General features: G+C 41.9%; 1 protein-coding gene across 12 annotated transcripts in view; it reads right to left on the bottom strand.

Moving 5' to 3' along the window:
* Positions 1-332: 332 nt before the first annotated feature.
* The window catches only part of Lmpt (four and a half LIM domains protein limpet), a 155,216-nt gene continuing 134,983 nt past the window's right edge, over positions 333-20,565 (bottom strand). For 10 of the 12 annotated variants that reach the window (XM_076425216.1, XM_076425215.1, XM_076425209.1 and 7 more), the window contains 4 exons: positions 18,634-18,808; positions 2,153-2,322; positions 1,885-2,071; positions 333-1,611 (listed from right to left, as the gene is read on the bottom strand). In XM_076425216.1, the coding sequence (XP_076281331.1) occupies positions 1,454-1,611; positions 1,885-2,071; positions 2,153-2,322; positions 18,634-18,808 (690 nt within the window). In that variant the 3' untranslated portion in view covers positions 333-1,453. Of the gene's footprint in view, positions 1,612-1,884; positions 2,072-2,152; positions 2,323-12,943; positions 13,970-18,633; positions 18,809-20,565 lie in introns of those variants that run through there. The other 2 variants (XM_076425220.1, XM_076425221.1) reach the window with 2 other exon arrangements.

Below are 20,565 nucleotides of genomic sequence, written 5' to 3'. Positions count from 1 at the left end.
TCTGATCTCCTCCATCACTTTCGAATAATAATTTTCGGGATCGTGTGCGGAGTTGCGATTGCTTCTCACGAAGAACATGGAGAACGCGTTGCTTCCCGATCATCCTGGTCCTCGAAGAATTTCCAGGAGAAATCGGTTCCTCGAACAGCTCCCGATTCTCAAAGTTCTCGATCTCGGTATCACAAGAGGCAAGATCTCGGCTCAACAAGCACCAAACCGTAGATCCCAAAATGGCTGAGAGATCTCGGCCGATCTCGTGGCTTCCGGAAAACGCTCGGAGGTACGAAAACGGGATGGAATCATCGCTAAGAACTGTCCACACGAGCCCACACTTCCAGTTAATTGTTTATTAAAGGTTGCACGATCTCGACACGCGTCGCACGCGCTACATGATCGCCCGCAACACAGAGTGACAAAATGTGGCGGCGGAGGACGCGTACGACGCGCGCTCCCGTGTAAACAGCGTACACATGTGTATTCTATCCGCGTATGTATGCGCGCGCGCGCGCGTGTGTGTGAGTTTTTTTTTTGTTTAAGTTAAATAAAAATAACATTATTCGTTATACGTATATCAAATTTAGTTTTCCATAAGAATATATAGGACTCATCTTCGTTTTTCCTCGCGTTGGTCGCGCGATCGTTCCTCGCTGGCGCATCACTCTCTCCCTCTCCCTCTCTCTCTCTCTCTCTTGACTTTCTCACACTTCTCTCTACTCGTTGTACAAAGCGGAAGAAAAAAGAAACGAAACGAAAAGGAAATAATAATAAAACAATAACGTTAATAATAATAACAATCACGACGGCACGGTACGGTAGGCTTCGTTCTCTTCTAATTCAACACAGCGTAACAACTCGGCGACAGTGATTCATTTACAATTTAAGGCGGTTTGATTCTCGGTTCTTATCGAGGTACCGACCTCGATCCTCCTCGCAGGCGACCGTCACCGACGGTCACGGAGGAGTCGAGGCCTCGAACGACTACGGTCTCTCTAGAACTACAAGATTAGGAAACGTCCCCGCGAAAGAATCATCACGAGGAGATGGTCCTAGAGGGTTCAGAGGTTTCCACGAAAAGTACCGCGTTCTCGAGCTATGGTTGTTTCAGGGTCGTATATATATTTTGTTCGAAAGAGGATGGCCAAGGGTGGGGGAGGAAAGGAACACGGTAATTTTGATCGTGGTTCTCCCTGGTTTCGAGAAAGGCGAACGATTTTGAACGAAGCTTCCCGCCGGTTGAACTCGACCGTGGCTTCTCTCTCGATCTCGTTTCGTGGAAACGAAGCGTTGTTCTCGTTCCAGGGGATGATCGCGGGATGAGGGTGGTTTGATTCGGTCGCGCAGCAAAGCCGGACCGGTGAGATCTTGATCGGTCCGTGCTTCTACGTTTTCTTCTTCGTCGTCTGCTCGTTCGTTCTTCGTTCCCATCGACCGACGCCAAGAAACTCTGGCACGCTTACATCAGCTTCATCTTGGCGCACTCCGGGCAGATGATGTCCTCGTTGTCGGTGATGAAACCGCGGCCGACCAGCGAGGTCTTGCAGCCCGCGCAGATGAAGCAGTCGTTATGCCAATGCCTGTCCTCGAAAGAGATGAAGCGGGTGCCGCCGATGCCTACGAAAAAAACCATTTTGTCAGTAACACTGCTTGCGGACAGATCTCTGTACGTTTGTGGACAAGGAATTCTCAAGGACCAAGTATCTCCAACAATTTTCTCTTCTCATTGATTTCAAAGTTATAAGATGGAAATGAGTGAAGTACCCAAATTTTGAGTATGAGGATTCCGCTAACAGGATTTTCTTTAATGTTTAAAAGAGGATTTGTTCTTCGTTGATTGATTTACGATTTGATTATTGAATTCATTGGTTGTTTATAGGGATCGGTTACCGGTGATCGGTTTGGAGCAGGCGGTGCATTTCTTGGCGAACAGCTCGCCGAAGCAGTCAGCGCAGTACGGCTTGTCATCGCGGGAAGTAAATCGCTGGCCAGCCAGGGAATTGTTGCAGTTGCTGCAGGTGAAGCAGTCTCTGTGCCACGGCTCGTTCTTGTACGTCACGCCGCCGCTAGTGATGATCTGCAATTACAGAAGAATGTAAATATATCATTCGGATTTTGGACGATACCTTAAGAACGAGACAAACGGCAAAGACAATACCTTGTTACACTTGACACACCGCGTGGCGAACTTGTCCTCGTAGCAACCGGCGCAGTAGATCTCCTGCTCCCGCGGGATGAAGCTCTTCGTTCCGATCGGGTTCTTGCAGACCACGCAGCAGAAACACTTCTCGTGCCACTGTCTGGTCTTGTACTCCATCTTCTTCGTACCTGCAACCACGGAAACCCCGTTAAAATCTTTGTCGAACACCTGTTTGAAGAATATTAAAGGATCATGGCTAGCCAGATCCTCTAAGATGTTACACCTACTCCTTTTTGTCATAAATGCATAAAATCCGCAGTCTAATAATAACATCCTGTTACCCTAAGTCTAAGTATTTCTCAGAAAAGTTGGACAACTGTCACCAAAAGAACCCGTACAATATTATAGAAAAATTATGAGCAAACGAGGGTAGTCTTCATCATCCCATTCCACGGTGTTCTAATCACAGTCAGGGGGTGTGTGCAACCCTACTTCATTCCTAAAAGCCTTCGCCAGACCCCAATGTCCCAAAGCATTTTCATAGGGGATGTTAACCCCTTATTACAGCTATCGAAGTTGTCCGAGCTGTCGCAGCCTGCAATTGCATATCAACTGCAGGAAATAACAGCCTCGGCAAGAATGGGCGGAATATTTTACCGGAGTCTAGACAACAGGGCAGGTTTGCGAGCTTGCATTTCTGCGTCCGGAGTCTAGACGATCGCGTGAGGCGCCTGACGAGGCGAGCTTCGCTTGCGTGCATGCTCGCACACATCCGCCTCGCGCCGACAATTCCCAGGGGATGAATTTCCCGGCGTCGTTTCCGAGGAAAAGCAATCTTCCAAGCTCGCGAGCAATCTCGCGCGTTTCTAGCTAGATATTCTCGCGAGGAACACAATCGATCGATCGCTTCCGCCTGGTTTCCGAAGAAGTCGCCGAATGCAACTCTCCCGGTGGCCTAGAAACTTTCCAACGAGGCAGGTGTAAAAAGTCCCACGAGACCGGAAGATCCACACCGAAGATACGGGTCGTCTGCAATGCGGTTTTCAAGTTTTGTCTGCGAGACTTTCTAGTTGCTAATAACCTACATGCGGCTCGGAGTGTTCGCCTGAGAATTTGAACTGATTTATCGAGCATTGATCACGATTGTTACAGAGAAAGACAAGATGGTGGAATAATACAGTGATGACGGCAAGAGTGTCCACCTGGGAGTGTCAACTGATCTATCAATGACCCATCACCTTTATCTTTTAAGAGAGATAGGCTCAAATGTTAGAGTAATGTGATGGAGACCATGTTGTTAGATGAGTGTCTTTCTGGGAAGTGTGAACTGATCTATCGAGGACCCATCACCTTCATTACGAGGAGAGTCAAGCAAGATGAAATGTTACAGTAGATTTGATGGAGACCATGTTGCTAGATCAGCTACAGGAAGCTAGCTGGACTTTTAAAGTTTAATGATAATGGTAAGAGTGTCTTTCTCGGAAGTGTGAACTGTTCTATCGAGGACCCATCACCTCTTCATTACGAAGAGAGTCAAGCAAGATGAAATGTTGGAGTAGAATGTTGGAGATCACGTTGCTAGATCAGCTACAAGAACCTAGCTGGAATTTTAAAGTGATGATTTACAATGATGATGGTAAGCTTCGAAGATTGAAACGATTGACGCAAGCAAAGCACGATTGCTGTCTGGTCTTCAAGACGGATCACGATCAAGGGATCGATGGAGTTATCCAACAAGTCCGCTATTGGCCCGCCAGTAATTGCTCCGAGATCGCGAAGGAGCGTTTACTCCCACGCGACCTCTGGTTTTCGATCATCTCCGCGGTACCGTTTCCATATCGAGGCGGTGATTAATCGTAGTAGGATATGGAAGCCGCGTTTATGGTCACGAAGTAACGTAGTCGTTCCATTATTTGTCCCCCCCCTCCCACCCCCGACTTACTTCAGGACGAAGGTTGACTTCGTTACTTGAGAACGAAGTACCGAAGAAACCTCAAGACTTATTAACATAATCATTCTTCTCGGACCGAGTGGATTGGGGACTGGTTCTGGTGACGTCTTATAATGAATCAACAGAGGAGGGTGTTCGATTATTGGATCGATGATCAGTAATTTCGTAGCAAAAAGATTGCAAATCTTCTTAGTCTAAATATTCTTTCTGAACGAAAAGACCTGGTGAAATTTTTGAAAAACCAGTGGAGTTGTCCTTCGTGGGCCTGCGATCATTGGATCATCGATCAGTAACCTCGTTACCTGACAATGAAGTACCAAAAAGAACGCAAATCTTCTCAGTCTAAATATTCTTTCTGAACGAAAAGAACTGGTGACCATTTTAGGTGACGTTTTTGAAAAACTAGCAGAATGGTCGTTCGTGGGTGTTTCATCATTGGATGATCAGTAACTTTGTTACCGGACACTAAAGTGTCGAAGAGATCTCCAGATTTGTTAGTCTAAATACTGTTTCTGAACATCAGTGACCATTTCGGGCGACGTTGGAAACCCCAAGAATTATACATCGTGGGCGTTTGATCATTTCTCTCGCTCATTAGCTCCTCCAGCTTTCTTTCTCTCGCTTGTACCAAGGGCAAGTTGGATTAATAAAGAGCCGCTATTCCGAAAGGTGATCTAACAGGGCCTAAACAGCCGGAACGAAGATGGTCCATGACTCACGGCCACAAACACCTTCTTCCGACGCCTACCATCTCGATATTTAACCCGTTAAGAAAGACGACTCCTCCACTCATCGAATTACGATCTACCTGTACGTTCTCGTAACAGATAACGTCGACTACGTTAGCAAGTGCAATGAAGTTGACAGTGTCTGTATTGTTCAGTTCCAGTACGTACTGATTCATTACTGTATCGCGATTCGCGAAATTCCTTGAATTTTCGCGAAGTCTTGACGTATCGATTCAAGGATAAAGATAAAGTTCGGACGTGCCGATTATTTGACAGTCGATAAAGCCAATCGATGTTCCATCGCCGGAAACTGATACGCAAACGTCGAACTATATTTCTTAATTGCTCGGCAAACGTTCGGTTACAATGGCGCTGATTAAGGGGACATTGAAAGCGGAAAAGAATCGTCTGCGACAGGAAGAACGAATGAAATTGCTATTGCTGTTATGTTAAAAATCATAAAAATTCATCAAATTCATCAATAGGCAGCAGATTTTATGCATTTATGACAAAAATGAGTAGGTGCAATTTAAAACATTGAAAACATTAGACGAATTCCAAAATAGTACGATATTATTTTCAACCTATTGAACATATTAAGAAAGAAAATGAATGTCTGTTCCACTCCGGTTTCTTTCAATTCAGGTAGAAAATCTTCGTTTTGCATAAACATCCGCTGTCTATTCATCAAACTGGAAGATCAATTAAGCAAATCGAACTTGTTTAGGATCTACGAGGTGTGCTAGAAAGTGACAAAAATAATTGCTGGAATAAATCTTGCATTTATTCACATACTAAGAAATATATTGCTCTGATTTGCGGACACTGCACTGGTGGGACAGTTAGCGTGTTGAGAAGTCCACAATTTCGATTCTTAAAAGACTATTAAATCATCAGCATGAATTAAAGGCGTTAACTTGAGTGGCCAGATGAACAGGCTCAAATTCTCACGAAATCAAAGTGTGTAGTCTATTCAAGAAGATCAAAAATTTAACAGTGAAGATTCATGATACCGAGAGTATTTTTTCCGTTGTCTTACATTTACCACAAACATTCATTTATAAATATAGAAAAATAAAAGTGCTAACCCTTTGCACTCGGAGCTATTTTAATTCTAAAATTAAACATTTCTTCCGACCTAAAATATTTCCATTCTCTACGATTTTTTGATATGAAATTGAGGTAATACCTCGTACAGTACTTAACTGTTTATTAATTGATTAGTAGACTGCGGATCTTGATGCATTTATGAAGAAATGGTTGGGCGAAATATAAAACAGTAAAAGCTTTAAACAATTCAAGAATGTTGCTTTTAATGTAACAACGTCGTCAAAGAATGAAATCAATTTTTGTATTATTCCTGCTTCCCACAATCAATGCAAAACATTTTTATTTCGCATAAAGATCCGCAGTCTATTGATTAGATGCCAACATACAATGTAAACAATATTTTAACCCTTTGCACTCGGACCTATTTTAACTGGAAAATTAAACATTTCTTTCGACCTAGACTAATTCCATTCTGTATTAATTCTTTTCTTTGTATGAACATGCAATTGATATAATACCTCACATACTACTTGAGTGTTTAGTAATTGATTAGATACTAACATATTTAGTAATGCAAGCAATATTTTGAATAATGGTGCAGCAATTTTTAATGGCGCCTCAGAGTCGCCGCTCGAGTGCTAAGGGTTAAATAATGGTACATATAGCAAATTTTTAGTGGCGCCTCAGAGTCACCATGCTAAAGGTTAATTATGTTTACGGACTTTCCACAACAACGAAATAATTTTTCCGGTAAATCCTAACAATTCGAAGCTCCTCGATCAGTACGCGCGTAAAAAATCGGTAGTGTACAGGCAGAATAGTGGCGACCGGTGACAGTAAGACCGTCTCCGGTTGCCAGTTCAAGTTTCTTTCGTTGATTGGCTTGCATAAGACGAGCCGCACGTGGACCGAGCTCGTTTAAACAAATAAATAGAGAGGTTAAGCGATCCGAGCGAGGTGGTAGGTGGTTTCGCGATCGGTCTCGCGGGTCGGAGACGGGATAGCCTAGATTCCAGTGGCCCTCGAGGAAAGGAGCGATCGCTTTGGTTTTCGTGCTCGATTCCTCGTGGTCCACCGTGAGTCAGGAGGAGAGGCCAGTGACGTCAGAACGTCCGAGCAATAGCTCCGTATAAGTATAAAGTCGGATGGTCCAAGGCCGGCGATGTGGTAATCTCGTATTATGCGTCGCCTTAACGCGCCAGGCCGCGCATTGGCTTAAAATGCAGCTCTAGCCACGCGAGAACCAAAAAATCCACCATGTTCGCTAAAATTCTTCTTCCGACTCTAGATCTCACGGAAATAATCGGACTCTTAACTCGATATTTGCAATCCTGATAATTTTCTCTGTAATCTATAGTACATATGTAATAAATAATTACTTGCTATATTGCTATTGTGTTAAGAAATTCATCAACACTCTGCCACAGCAGCCGTGATTTCTTTATCAAACTTAGAAAACTCAATTTTAATTACAATCCATTACGCAAATCCAATTTGTTTAGGGTCTATGAGGTGCAAGAAGGTGATAAAAATAAATTGCTGGAATAGATCTTACATTTAGTCTCATATTAATATATATATTGCTCTGATTAAGCGCAACCGTTGTGGATACTGCTGTGGTGGGATTAGATCTTCAATTATTAAAAGACTATCAAGAATGTTCTGGAGGTACAATGGGAGACAAAAGTACAAGAAATTCGAAATCCATCAATATATTGGCAGTGAAAGCCATTCATGAGTATATTCTGCATTAAATTTTTGCGAATGCTGTACCCTCTGTAGCTATACATATTCAGTGGTCTACGCTTGTCGCGTTTCCATGCTAGTGAGAGACAAGACGATAAATTTGACGTTTTGTAACAGTTTATAATTTCTTTGCTCTGTAACTGTTCAGTGAATCCTAATAAATTTTGAACATAATTAATTAAATAATTTCTACTACATATATAAAAAAAACTGGAGTTTCTAGTTGCGTTTTTTCAAGGGTTAAATAGGGTTTGAAGTGGAATTTTATGAATTCTCCATAAGAAGACGTGTTAAAATGTGCAAACTTCAAGTTGCTATAATTCTTAAACGGTGCAGTGAATCGAACCCAAACTTTGGTAATTGCATTAATTTAGTAAGAATTATATCTTGTCAAATTTTCAACAATATTGTTGCGTTTTTATATACCACCAGAACATCCTTAAATCATCAGCATGAATTAATAGCGTTGAATTTTCAATAATTCAAAGTAATTTATTAGATGCAGCTCCAGCTGCGCGAAAACTAAAAAATCCAGCATGTTCACCAAAATCTTCTTGCGACTCTTTAACTCGATATTTGCAATCCTGATCATTTTCTATATAATCTACAGCACACATGTAATTATATTATTAATGATTTGTCTGCCAAGATTCACTAGCTTCCATCCGGTCTGCGATTCCGCACGCATTTCCTGTCGCGAGCGCAGACATCCATTTTTCCGCGAAGCTTTCGAACCGCTCGACAAGAGTACAACGATTCGCGGATTCGCAGAACGATCGCCATTCCGAGAACGTGGAACGATCGAGAGAGGGTCAAAGCTCCGATCGACGGCGTGCGGAATCGTCGATCGTTTCGATCTTTATAGCCCTCGGATCACCGGGCCGGCGCCGATCTCGCGGATCGTGGTATTCCCAGACGTGGGTGATGCGAATACAATTTCACGAGCTGCGAAACGAGCGTTGGATAATCTGCGCTTTTCGTTTGTTTAAGGAATGCTCGTAAAAATAGTGGAGCGAGAGGAAGTCCGGAGGAATGCCGAACGGGACATAAATTAGTTAAAATATAGCAAAGCTTCCTCACGTTGGTATAAGTTCATTTAGAGATTACACTGATTTGGTGTTTTTCGAATTGGACTTTTATCGGGAAAAAATGATTAGAAGAATTAGAAATGATTATATCATGAGATTGATATCACTATCAACTTATGAATGCACAAAATTAGATTACAGTGTAAGCTGAGTAACTAACAATTGTTATATTAATAAAAATTACTAGGTATAATTTAAAACAGTGAAATCATTGGAAGAATTGAAAAACGCCGTTGTATGATTTTCAGCCTATCAAATGTATTAAAACACAAAATAATATTTCATTTCATTCCAGTTTGTTGCAATTCGGGTAGAAAATTTTGATTTTGCATAAAGATCCACAGTCTAGATATTAATAATCTGTATGCATTTATAAAAAAGGGTAGAGATATAAAATTCGACAGAATTTAGTAGAATTTTTTATTAATTTCAGATCTGCGAAGGCTGCAAACCACTGGAAATAATATTGTAGTTTATTCCACTTTCGTCAAATTCGCCTACAAAAATCGAACATTGCATAACGCTGTTTTTATCAATAAATTAATAGATAACACTAAATTATTAATAACGTTGATCGATTCTACGATTGGAATAGTCAAAGCTGCGAGAATCGCATAAAATAAAATTTGCATTCAATCAATGTGTTAACAAAGGTGATTTTGCATTATGGAAGTTGTGTATTCCGCTCCGGAACCGACTTAGGGTTATCAGTAATTGCGCAATGGGGAATATAGATGATCCTAATAGCTTTTGTCACGCATCGCACCCGTTCGATTGTTACGTAAATCGTTCTCTGTCGTCGCAGTATTGCGCTCATTGTGCGCCTCGAGTTGATTTTTCGTTTTCTGTCGCGCGACCGGTTGACGTTCCCTTTCCCTTTCGTCTGGGGCAATGAGGATCGATTTTAAACTCGATTTGCAACGCATTAACCGGCGCTCCCGGTGCAGATTTCGTCGCTCGATAAGTAACCGAACCGATCGGTGTCGATGGACCGCAGCTTTGATGACATCACCGAGTATTAATACGCTCACCCAAATTTCAATACAAAAAAAACTACGTTCCCATTTACCAATACTCTTCTGCAATCCGCGATCGATTGAAACAACTATAGAAATTGTGGATTGTTGAAAGGCTTACTTTATAAAATCTAGGATGAGGAACAAATTCAACCTATCAACTAGAAAATGGAGTAGAAGATGTTAATGTTCTTTTGTGCTTTCAATATACTATAAATGCATAACGATCCACTGTTTATTAATATCACAGTGGGTGTTTCTAAATGCTTTTAAAAAATATATAAAAATTCTAAATGCTTCGGATGCATATTCAATTTGACTTATAATCTCGAGTCAGACTTCCAATGGACGATAACCGTAAATGTTCTTCTGTAAATTCACTCTAGTCATTTCTCTCTAGTAAATTCACATCATCACGTTGCAAAGGTAAGCATATTTTACGACTCGAAGCGATTTTGAGATCGCGCAGAATTTCTCCGGGCAGCATATTTATTTGCATGGACGCGCGCGTGACATCATTATCGAGTCGCACCGCAGCGAATTCCAGGCTGTTTCGCAACCGACGACAAATATTGCGGACCCGCGATGTTGTCCTACTCGGTCGGACGGTCGAGGTGTATTTAAATTGGCAATCGTCGGCAAACAGTCGAAATCATCGAGCTTCCGCGACGATAGATTTCGAGGTAACTACTGCGCTGGTCGCCTGTTGCATGCATCGCGAAGCAACCGGAAGCGAGCGTCGCTTGAATAAAGCGATGTACCGCCGATCAGCCTCGCGACTTCATTAATCATAAACCACTGGACTGGCTGGATTATCGTAAAACTGGTTAGATCGGTTGTCTTCCGTGTCCCCTAGATCGCTATCTCTTTCTCGTTGCGAGCCAATTCCGGAATCTTCGTCAGAGATTCGAATCCTGGCGCGTGGTGGAGCATACTGATATCTTACTTGGTCCTTGGGGATGTCAATCCTTTTTTTTTGTTACAATCTTGCGACATTCTAAGTCCTAGAACAGGCTAGGACAGTCCTAGACTCTCCAAACAGGTCTCACCTCCAATGTTAATTGGTTCCAACTTCTAGGGCCTAGGACCATCATCTCCAAAATTAATTGATTCATACTTGTATGGTCTAGAATTACTATCCACAAAGTTAATTGATTCAATCTTCTAGGAACTAAGACCGTCATCTCCCAAATTAATTGATTCCAACTTCTAGGGCCTAGGACCATCATCTCCAATATTAATTGATCCAAACTTTTATGGTCTAGGATTACTATCCACAAAGTTGATTGATTCAATCTTCTAGAAACTAAGGCCATCATCTCACAAATTAATTGGTTCGAACTTCTAGGGTCTAGGGCCATCATCTTCAAAATGAATTGATTCACAGGCATGGAGTCTGGGACCATCATCCCCAAAATTAATTGAATAAGACTTATAGAGACTAGGATCATCATTTCCGAATTTTAACTACTGGAGTTTAGAATCATCATCCACAAAGTTAATTGAATACACCTCTAGAGTCTAGACCTGTATCTCTGTCTCTCTGTTCTATCATGCCCAATATTAACACTGCTAAGATCTGGGTTAGGACTAGGACTATCATCCCAAAATTAATTGAATAGAACTTCTAGACTCTAAGACCGTAATCCTCAAAATTGAAACCGCTAGGACCCCCTATCTCCAAAACTAATTGACATACAATGTAGAAAGCGAATCCTCAACTGATGAACCAAGGATGTATCGTTACTCGAGACTCTTTCTATTCCAAAAGGACGTTGCTCAGGAGAACTATGGTGCTAGCACTCCAGGATCCTCCAATATTAATGGCAGACAACCTCGGATAATTAGCCAGTTCGTTAGCCAGGTGCAGCGAGGACAAGAGCGCGTGGCCGTGCTCGTGTTTCCAGATAAGGTCGCGGTCCCATTCGGTTTCCTTCCTTCTCCATGAGCCTTTCTCTCTCTTTCTCTCTCTTTTTCCGAGTTTCTCTGTTCCCCGGCGGCTTTGATCGTCTAGTTTATCGGCAGCCGGTCGGCCCACGATCGGCGTGCCGACGTCGACCTTAGGGGAAACTTTGAGAACGGGACGTCATGCGCCGCCCCCGCTAGAAGTTTTGCAACGTTCTGGCGACCCGGAACGCGACAAGGCAATCGTCTCCTACCGACAAGCCTCTTTACCTTTTTACAAGCTTCGCGATTGGGATAACTGAACGGAAACATCCTGATTAAATCCGAAAGACCGATTGATCCTCCGTTGGACAGAGAAATATCGTGCTTCTGCACGATTTTATCACAATTTTTCACACGTGACTTCCAATTATACGGTCACAACACTAGTTTTACGGAGCACTTAAGGATGTTCTGGAGGTACAATGGGAGACAAAAGTACAAGAAATTCGAAATCCATCAATACATGGCAATGAAAGCCATTCATGAGTATATTTTGCAGTAAACTTTTGCGAATACTGTACCCTCTGTAGCTATATTCAGTGGTCTACGACACGATAAATTTGACGTTTTGTAACAGTTTATAATTTCTTTGCTCTGTAACTGTTTAGTGAATCCTAATAAATTTTTAACATAATTAATTAAATAATTTTTACTACATATAAAAAAAAAACCGGAGTTTCTAGTTGCGTTTTTTTCAAGGGTTAAATAGAGTTTGAAGTGGAATTTTATGAATTCTCCATAAGAAGACGTGTTAAAATGTGCAAACTTTAAGTTGCTATAATTCTTAAACGGTGCAGTGAATCGAACCCAAACTTTGGTAATTGCATTAATTTAGTAAGAATTATGCCTTGTCAAATTTTCAAAAATTTCGTTGCGTTTTTATATACCTCCGGAACATCCTTAAAGTGACTCATTATAATTTTTAACAATACCATATGTATCCAAAGAAAAGAAATAGATTTGTTGAACAATTCCTCATGGTTCTTTACAATTTGAATAATCGTAAATTAAAAATATTAGATCCGTCATTTGGATATTATCGTTAAAAATCCAAAAGTTTTTCAGAGTTGGACAGAGGTTGAAATCGACAGAATTCGAGATCTCCATCGAAGGAGATTGATATATCAGTGAGAACTCTTGATTATCTCGAGCGGTGCAAGGCTCTAATGTCTGACCACGAGAGTGTCCTAATCTCCTGAACAGTCCACAAAGGTGAAGCTTTATTAATTTGATCGTTGGCGACTCCTAATTGGTAGAAAGATATTTGACGAGAGGATGGTCACCTGGTTCCGCTTTCTTCGGGTCGCCCAACACACAATCCCTACCGAGGCAGCAGCGGAACTTAGGGTCACCCTCCATGGGGAACATGCTGAATATCGCGACATCCTCGTCCTTCTCCTTCGCCCTTTTTATCCTTTCCTCGCCCACTGTCTTCGTTTGCAGGTGGAGCTTGCTGGACAGCCTCTCGCTCAACGTGTCGGTCGCCATTTCCTCTCCTTTGCTCGCAGTTCTTTTAACTTTTCACGGAACAACAAACACTGGGGGACCAACAGGGAACCCTTCACTCTCGATTCGATTTCAAAAGATCCCTTGCACTATTCAATAAACTATTTTGTTCAATTCACTCTAGATCATTTCTGCAGCAGTTTTGCTTTATTGCTCTGAAAACTCTCTTTGATCTCATTCGTTGAAAATAAGAATATTTCTATTTGCCGGATTTTAGGTATATAGGCATAGGAAGTTCGAATTTTTTCTAGTATTATCTGCATTGGGTTATTATCAAATGACATTTAGAAAAGTCAAAGGAAGGTTGAAGTTTCTCTGCTGGAATAAAGATTGCAATGATCTATGTTTCTGCGCTAGTTTTGTTTAGTATCCCATTCTGTCATCTTCCCACTATCTTCCACAAACAATCCCATATATCGCAGTCAGTGACACGCGATATCTATCTTTATCTTATTGATTCTTTGTTGTTAGACTTCGTATGAAAAGTTAGTAAAAAGGTACTAAATATTTCCAACTGACAACCGCCGTTTCTATTATCGCTAAACATTTTCTCCGACTACAGACGAAATTATCGGTAATTATGGTCGAGTTCGAATAAAAAGGAGTGAATTGACAAAATTCGAAATCGAATCGGAGGTGATCGGAGAACCTGAAGAATGCGTAGCCGGTCGGAGACGCGTGATCCGCGACGGAAAACACTGTGGAACCGCGACGAAATCGTGGAATCGTGCGATTGGCCCGGAGTCTTGTTCGCCACTGAAGCATCGGAGCAACACACCGTTCGCTGGAGTCGGCGTGTACACGCCGCGCGAGCACGCGCACCATGTCTTCCACTTCGCTGATAACTCGAAGCCCGCAGAACCACTCCGTGCTATCCTGAATCGCATCCGCGGAATATTTATATATTTGTGGGCCACGTCTACTTTGCCAGGCCCGGTCTTCGTCCGGAGGATCGTTCTTTTCGTTCTCGCGCTCCTCCTCTTCTCGTTTCACAGAGAAATTCTGCTGGCCTCGCGTATTTCGAGCCCGAAGTTATCCCTCGGCTGTTTCTCTCGTTAATTTTCGACATTTTCCCCCGCTTCTGGAAAAGCTGCGGCCTCTACGCGTCACTTTCTTGTCCCTGATTGGTGCCAACACTCTTGTTTCAGTTTATTTCAACGTTTCTAGCTATTTATTGGTTCAACTAGTCTGGGATATTTCGAGTACAAAGTTTAACCCTCGGTCGTTCCTCTTGGTAATTTTGTCCTTCTCAAAGGAACCGTAGCTTCCCAAATTAATGGCAACCCACGGTTTCGTTTTACTATTTACTCGTTTACTCTGTTCATTAATAACAGTCTTTAGTGGTCGTTGGTTTATATCGTGCGCAATTACATAGCTAATTCAATTTGCTTCGCAAATCGGCTTACGCCAAAGCGGTAGCTTCCTTCGGAGATTACGACGCAGAACTCTCGGCAAATTAGCACCTGCATAATTGCACGGAGCGACGGGAGTCTCGAGCAAACATCATAATCTTTGTAATTGGATGAACCGATCACAGAAATCCCTCAAATTAACACTAAACCTACCAGCATCGCACGGCAAATGCCAACCTAGCAGGTCAAAACTATGTCAGCATTATTTTAACACTTTACCTACCGGAAGCCTATTAATAGGTTTTTCAATAATTGTGCTGTACCAAAAGAAAGCATTGAAATTTTCTTTTACATTGCAATCTTAAATGAAACTATATTAGATGACGTTATTGAGGGTGACTTGTTAGTTCACAATGAAAATTGCTGTCGCTATCGAAGGTTCCATTAAAAAGTGTTTAGTCATGTACCATAGATTTCTCAAAATTATGCAATAATCACCGGTCGGTAATGTGTTAAGATTTAAAGCCGTAGCAAAGTAGGTCATTGGATTCATTTTGACGCTAACTACAACAATATGTAATAAAGAATGCATAGCGGCATTTAAAAAATTTAGGTGACCTTAATTTGTGTTGGTTTTCTTTTGTTAAATGAAAGTTATATATATATATGTATACAAAAATTATCTTTTTCTTTCTCTCGTTCGTTTCATACCATGATTTCAATACAAGCGGGATGGATCCGCATACCTGTGGAACTTACAATTACTTTTTTTTTTTTTTGTTTCCATGAGAACGACCGATGATGTAAATAAACACGCGGCAAATTTCTTCGTCTACGACAGTCAGTCTAAGTGCGTCGTTCGTAGAGTAAAGACGTGCCTTCCTTTTTGCATTTAATAAAGAAAAATAAAGTTAAATTTAATTGTCAGTGTTTATTTCAATGCCCTAAACCAATAATTTGGATCCCATAATTTGTTAAAAATGCTCTTTAGCGTACGTATATACTTTATGATTCCAGCTGTCAATGGAGATCAAAATTATAAAGCGGTATAATGTGTTAAACGTCTAGTAGACGTTCGGAATAGAGATAAAATTACATGTTAACTATTACGGAGGCTTAAAAGGCTAATGAAGCGTAAGAGTCTCGTTTTTAAATTAAAATTGCCAAGATTAAATACCGAGTGTGCCACTGACGTTATCAACGTGTTAAAATTGCTAAATAAAAAGAAGAAAGACAATTTTTATATCACAAAGATCTATCGGCAGATCTGAAAGGCCGATTGAAGACAACATTTTCTTCAGTATTTTCGCGAACTGTCGGTCAGTCGTGATCCGACGCAATTCTCAAAGAAGAATTACCTAGACCTTGGACTTTGGAAAAAGCGGCTCGGTATCCCAGGATATTAAATCTATCGACAAAACAGCGACGGGATGGTGCGGTGTGTGATTCTCGAAGAAGTTCCCGGTGGAAAGGTCGAACAGATCGTGATCGTTCGGCGTTAGATCGCTCGATGCGTTACATTCGCGGTTCGAAAGGTCGCGATCCGTATACGGACACGCGCTGGCACCGAGTCATTTTCACGGACGATTCCTCGGCGATCCTGTCGCTATCAGCCGGTCTTTATCCACGACCGGGTAACCGAAGATTTAACGAGACTCCCACGCGCGTCGCGTCGCGTGAAGCCGAAACCATTCCGCAGACACGAACTTCTTCGAGAAATCGATGGCCGTTTCTCCCTTTCTCCCTTTCCCGTGTTCACAGGCGATATTATCAGCGCCGTTTCCTCGCGGAATTTCGTCGCTAGATAAATTCGCGACAAGTCCGAGTGTACTTGACCGAATTACTGAGCTGCCTTTCCGCAGAAGCGGGCGCCCTCGAACGAAGGAGCTTCCTTCTGCTTTGAGAAATTCGACCTTTCTGCAATGCGATGGAGAAATCGCCTTATACTCCAACGAACGTAATCGATTTCCAGGTTTTCGTGGTTTGCTATCGGAAACGACTGCAAAGGACGATGCAGGTCTGTAACATCGTCGCAGGGGCATTTAGATCGCGATTTTTAGTCGGATTGGCAAATTAATACATTGTGGAATGAACACTTCTCCATGGACTGCAGGAAACAGAAGACAAGTGGACATTTATTTTCACTCTTAATCAGTTCAATTGCAGATCGTAATTAATTGATTGCGAATTGAGCAGCTCAACATTTTTGCATCCACTGCAAAGTCAAGTGCTAATTTATTTATGCTACATTCAGAGTTGGGCACAACAATTTTATTTAAATAAAAATTTTGAATAAATTGGGTTTTTTCCAAGTGGGTTCGAAACCCACTTTATCCGAAATTTTTATCGAAATAACAGTTTTGTCCAACTCTGGCTACATTCTACAGAGGCTTCTAAATCTTTTTACAAATAATAATCCCACGAGACATTATTAAATTATATTGCTTGACGCGACTCGATCAGTTCACGATTTAAATTGCTAGTGTCATTGAAAAATTCATTATGAAATCCTCGGATGTTTTAATTCAATGGTAGATGTTCTAATTGAAAGAGTTTGAATAGGATTAATTGCAAGCATAGACAACGGACGAGATTGAATGAAATATTACAAACTATGATACCATTATCTACATTCATTTAATAATTCCAGTGGTACAAATCGAAAGTAATCATCCCAAAGACTTGTGTTGACTTTTCTCCCATCATCCTCTAAAATTATTGAAAAGATTTCCTGAAGATGAAAGGAAGATCGGCAAACTTCCCTGTTAGAAACAGTTTCCTAACAACCGTGAAAGAGCAACAAGGAGCCGTAAACTCGCATCTTATCGCATTCTAGACCTCGGCGGTTGGCTTCCTTTTCGTTTATGGAGCTGTTACTCGATAATGATTCGTTGATTCACGAAGTTTGAATTAGAGGCGTGGGTGTGCGCAGGGTTTCCTTTTTGGAAGGAGTCGCGATAATTGGCCCCGGTCTGGAGTCACAGCCTTGACTCGGTTGCCTTAATAAGAAGCGCCGAATAAGAGATCTATGGCCGGCCTTCCCCGGCCGTGATCGTGAATCATTGTTCGGGACTCGATCGCAAACAGGTGGTCTCGAGGCATAGTCGAAGGACCGTTTCGAAATTGGGCAAACAGAGTTCTCGGGCAATGATAAAACGAAAGATTATCAGACACAAGTGAACACTTTTCCCTGGAATGAGATATAGATCTGACGGACCCAGATCCGGAGAGATAGAGAAACATCATTTCATAAACCAATACTTCTAATTGATTATAAACAATCAGGTCGTTTGGTACAATTATGGAAAAGATATTCTGTTTCAAAGGGCGTTCGAATACTTTCGAATTGTGTTGTGAAAAGTGCGGCATGAACAACTACGATCAATTCTGTATGCATGAGATGGGAATAGATCGTGTAGAGTACATTCTAGATCGGAAGAACTGAATGTTCTGCAGTTGAAGAAATCCCAGCAGCGGTCAGAGAATGAATATTAGTTCTAACACGGGGATTCCTCGAAATGCGTCTGCGGAAGTGTAAATTTGCACTTCCGCGGTCTGACAATGACACAGACCGCTCAACCGAGACTCGAACTACCGCTCATGCGAGAAGTACAGTAAAAAACATTGACATTTCTAATTTGTCGCGTATTTATAGCCGACGGAGTTGGAAAAACTGACTGTTTGACAGTACTTGATCAAACTAACGGGAATACGTTTAATCCAAATCTTTATGATTATAAGTAGACAGCGGATTTTATGCATTTATAACAAAAGTGACTAGGTGAAATTCAAGACAGCGAAAATAGGAGAATTTAAAAATACGATTACATTATTGTCCACCCATTAAGCATATTAAGAAAGAAAATCAATTTCTATTTCACTCAAGTTTGTTGCAATTTAGGTAGAAAAGCTCTAGTTTGCATAAAGCTCCGCTGTCAAATTATAACCTATACCCAAGTAAATGATGCATTACTTCTGACTTATTAAAAATATGAAAAATAAATGAAATCATGTCGATGCGTAAAACCAGTGTTAATTTTCTATTTCTGAAGATCGACAGGGCTCGCAGCCGATTTTCCCGGCCGGGATCCCAGTCGGGTCTATGATCTACGTACCAGCACGGAAGATCTCTCCGCATCCATCGCAGCGGCTGGCGAATTGGGCGTCGTAGCAGTTGCCGCAGTAGATCTTGTCCACCTTGCTACCGAACTGTTTGTCCACCAAGGACACCCTGCACCTGTTGCAGAGGAAGCAGGCCTCGTGCCAGTGCTTGTCCTTGTACGACAGATCCTGGAACCAACCATCAAACGATCGAGCATCGATCTATCTCTCGTAGGAACGTCGCAGAAAGGAATCGCGAAACCGTGAAAAACAAGTCTCGGCTATTTGAGAATTATGCGACCGAGGGAAAATATTGACACGCCGAGCGGCAAGGTTCCTGAACGAGGTCTCCCGCGTCGCGGAAAAACACGACGATTCTTCTCGATCGCGACACGGTGATCGATGCGCCGCTCGATGACCAAAATATTCGCGAGACATGTAAACACGCCTCGAGCGTCGCGAGCGCCGCGAATTCGAACGGGTTTCCGTATCTGGATCGATTATAATCGATATCTCGACGACCTCCACGAGCCTCCTGCGTTGCGGAACAAATAGTTCTTCGCGTGACAAGCTGACTCCTGAAGAATAGTCCAGTCAACGAAAAGTTGTAGAGGGAAATGGAAGGAACACAATTTTTAACTTTGGGACTTTGTTTGGATTAGTTAGAAGGTAAACATATTAAAAGTCCCCACTCCTAGGAGGTGAGCGGGGTGCAGGGGGGCACGTAGAAGGTCCCCTTCTTCGGTTATCCGCTTATATCTCGGAAATTATGCGTCCCAGCGATAAGACCATTCTATACAAAATTAAAGGTGACAAAATTGCCACAAGAATGGCTGCATTCAGTTTTTCGCTATCTCGCATAGTTTCCGAGATATTCGCGCTCAAAGTTCGCTACTTGTGCTGAAGAGTTAGCTAGTCAAATAAGGCAAAAAACGCGTGAGGCAAAACTTCTTTTTCACAATTAGTGAACGGATATCTGTGAACGGATTGAGCGCGGATATCTCGGAAACTATGCGAGATAGCGAAAAACTGAATAGAATCAATCTTATGGCACGTTTTGTCAGCTTCAATTTTGTATGGAATGGTCTTAGCACTAGGACACATATTTTCCGAGATATAAGCGGAAAACCGAAAAAGGGGACCTTCTACGTGCCCCCTGCACCCCGCTCACCTCCTAGGAGTGGGGACTTTTAATGTATTTACCTCCTAACTAATCCAAACAAAGTTAAAAATTGTGTTCCTTCCAATTCCCTCTACACCCGCCTTACGAGCATTCATTGACTGGACTAAACTCGGAAATCAAGGACTTCGTTTCAAGGACGTGAACTGCGACGGCTTGAAGAATAGGATCATCTTTGCAAATTCTTTGAGACGCCTATGGTGCGAGTAGGTGTACCATCTTTGTTGCGTTAAATTAATATACTCTTCAAGTGTAGGAACAAATTTTTTGTCGACGAAAAAACACTCGTAGCTTTGTGTAACTAATTTGCGAACTAGGGCTGGTATTCTTCGCAAAGTCAAATGTTAATGTAGCTCGTTACGGTTGATTAAAATTCAGAAAATTTTGATTGTTTTCAAACGTGTGAACGTAGCTTTAGGTGTACTATACTAAGTGCAATCTCAGTCAGACGTACACTCAGCACGGACTTGTTGATCCATTATTTATTTACAGCAACTTTCCGGCAGGAGTGTTGTGTTTGGCACGATTCCGACAGTGTGAGTCCAATTTCGATGTTCAACATTCTTAAAACATCCACCAGTGACTTTAACGTTCAACAGTGGCCTGAATAGCAGTGTGTATATTCTTTACAGAGTTTGTATTTCGTCTAACTGCCCATAATAACTACATACAATTAATCATGTAACACACGGTGCCAAATATAAAAGACTGACTGTGTACAGGCGTAGATCAGGACCCGGGTCGATTCTGACCCAGTATTTTAAAG

The sequence above is a fragment of the Lasioglossum baleicum genome, chromosome 6, assembly GCF_051020765.1.
Source record: "Lasioglossum baleicum chromosome 6, iyLasBale1, whole genome shotgun sequence".
In the NCBI taxonomy this organism is placed as follows: Eukaryota; Metazoa; Arthropoda; class Insecta; order Hymenoptera; family Halictidae; genus Lasioglossum; species Lasioglossum baleicum.
Note: the sequence above shows the minus strand (reverse complement) of the source record. Positions and strands in the feature narration are given on the sequence as shown.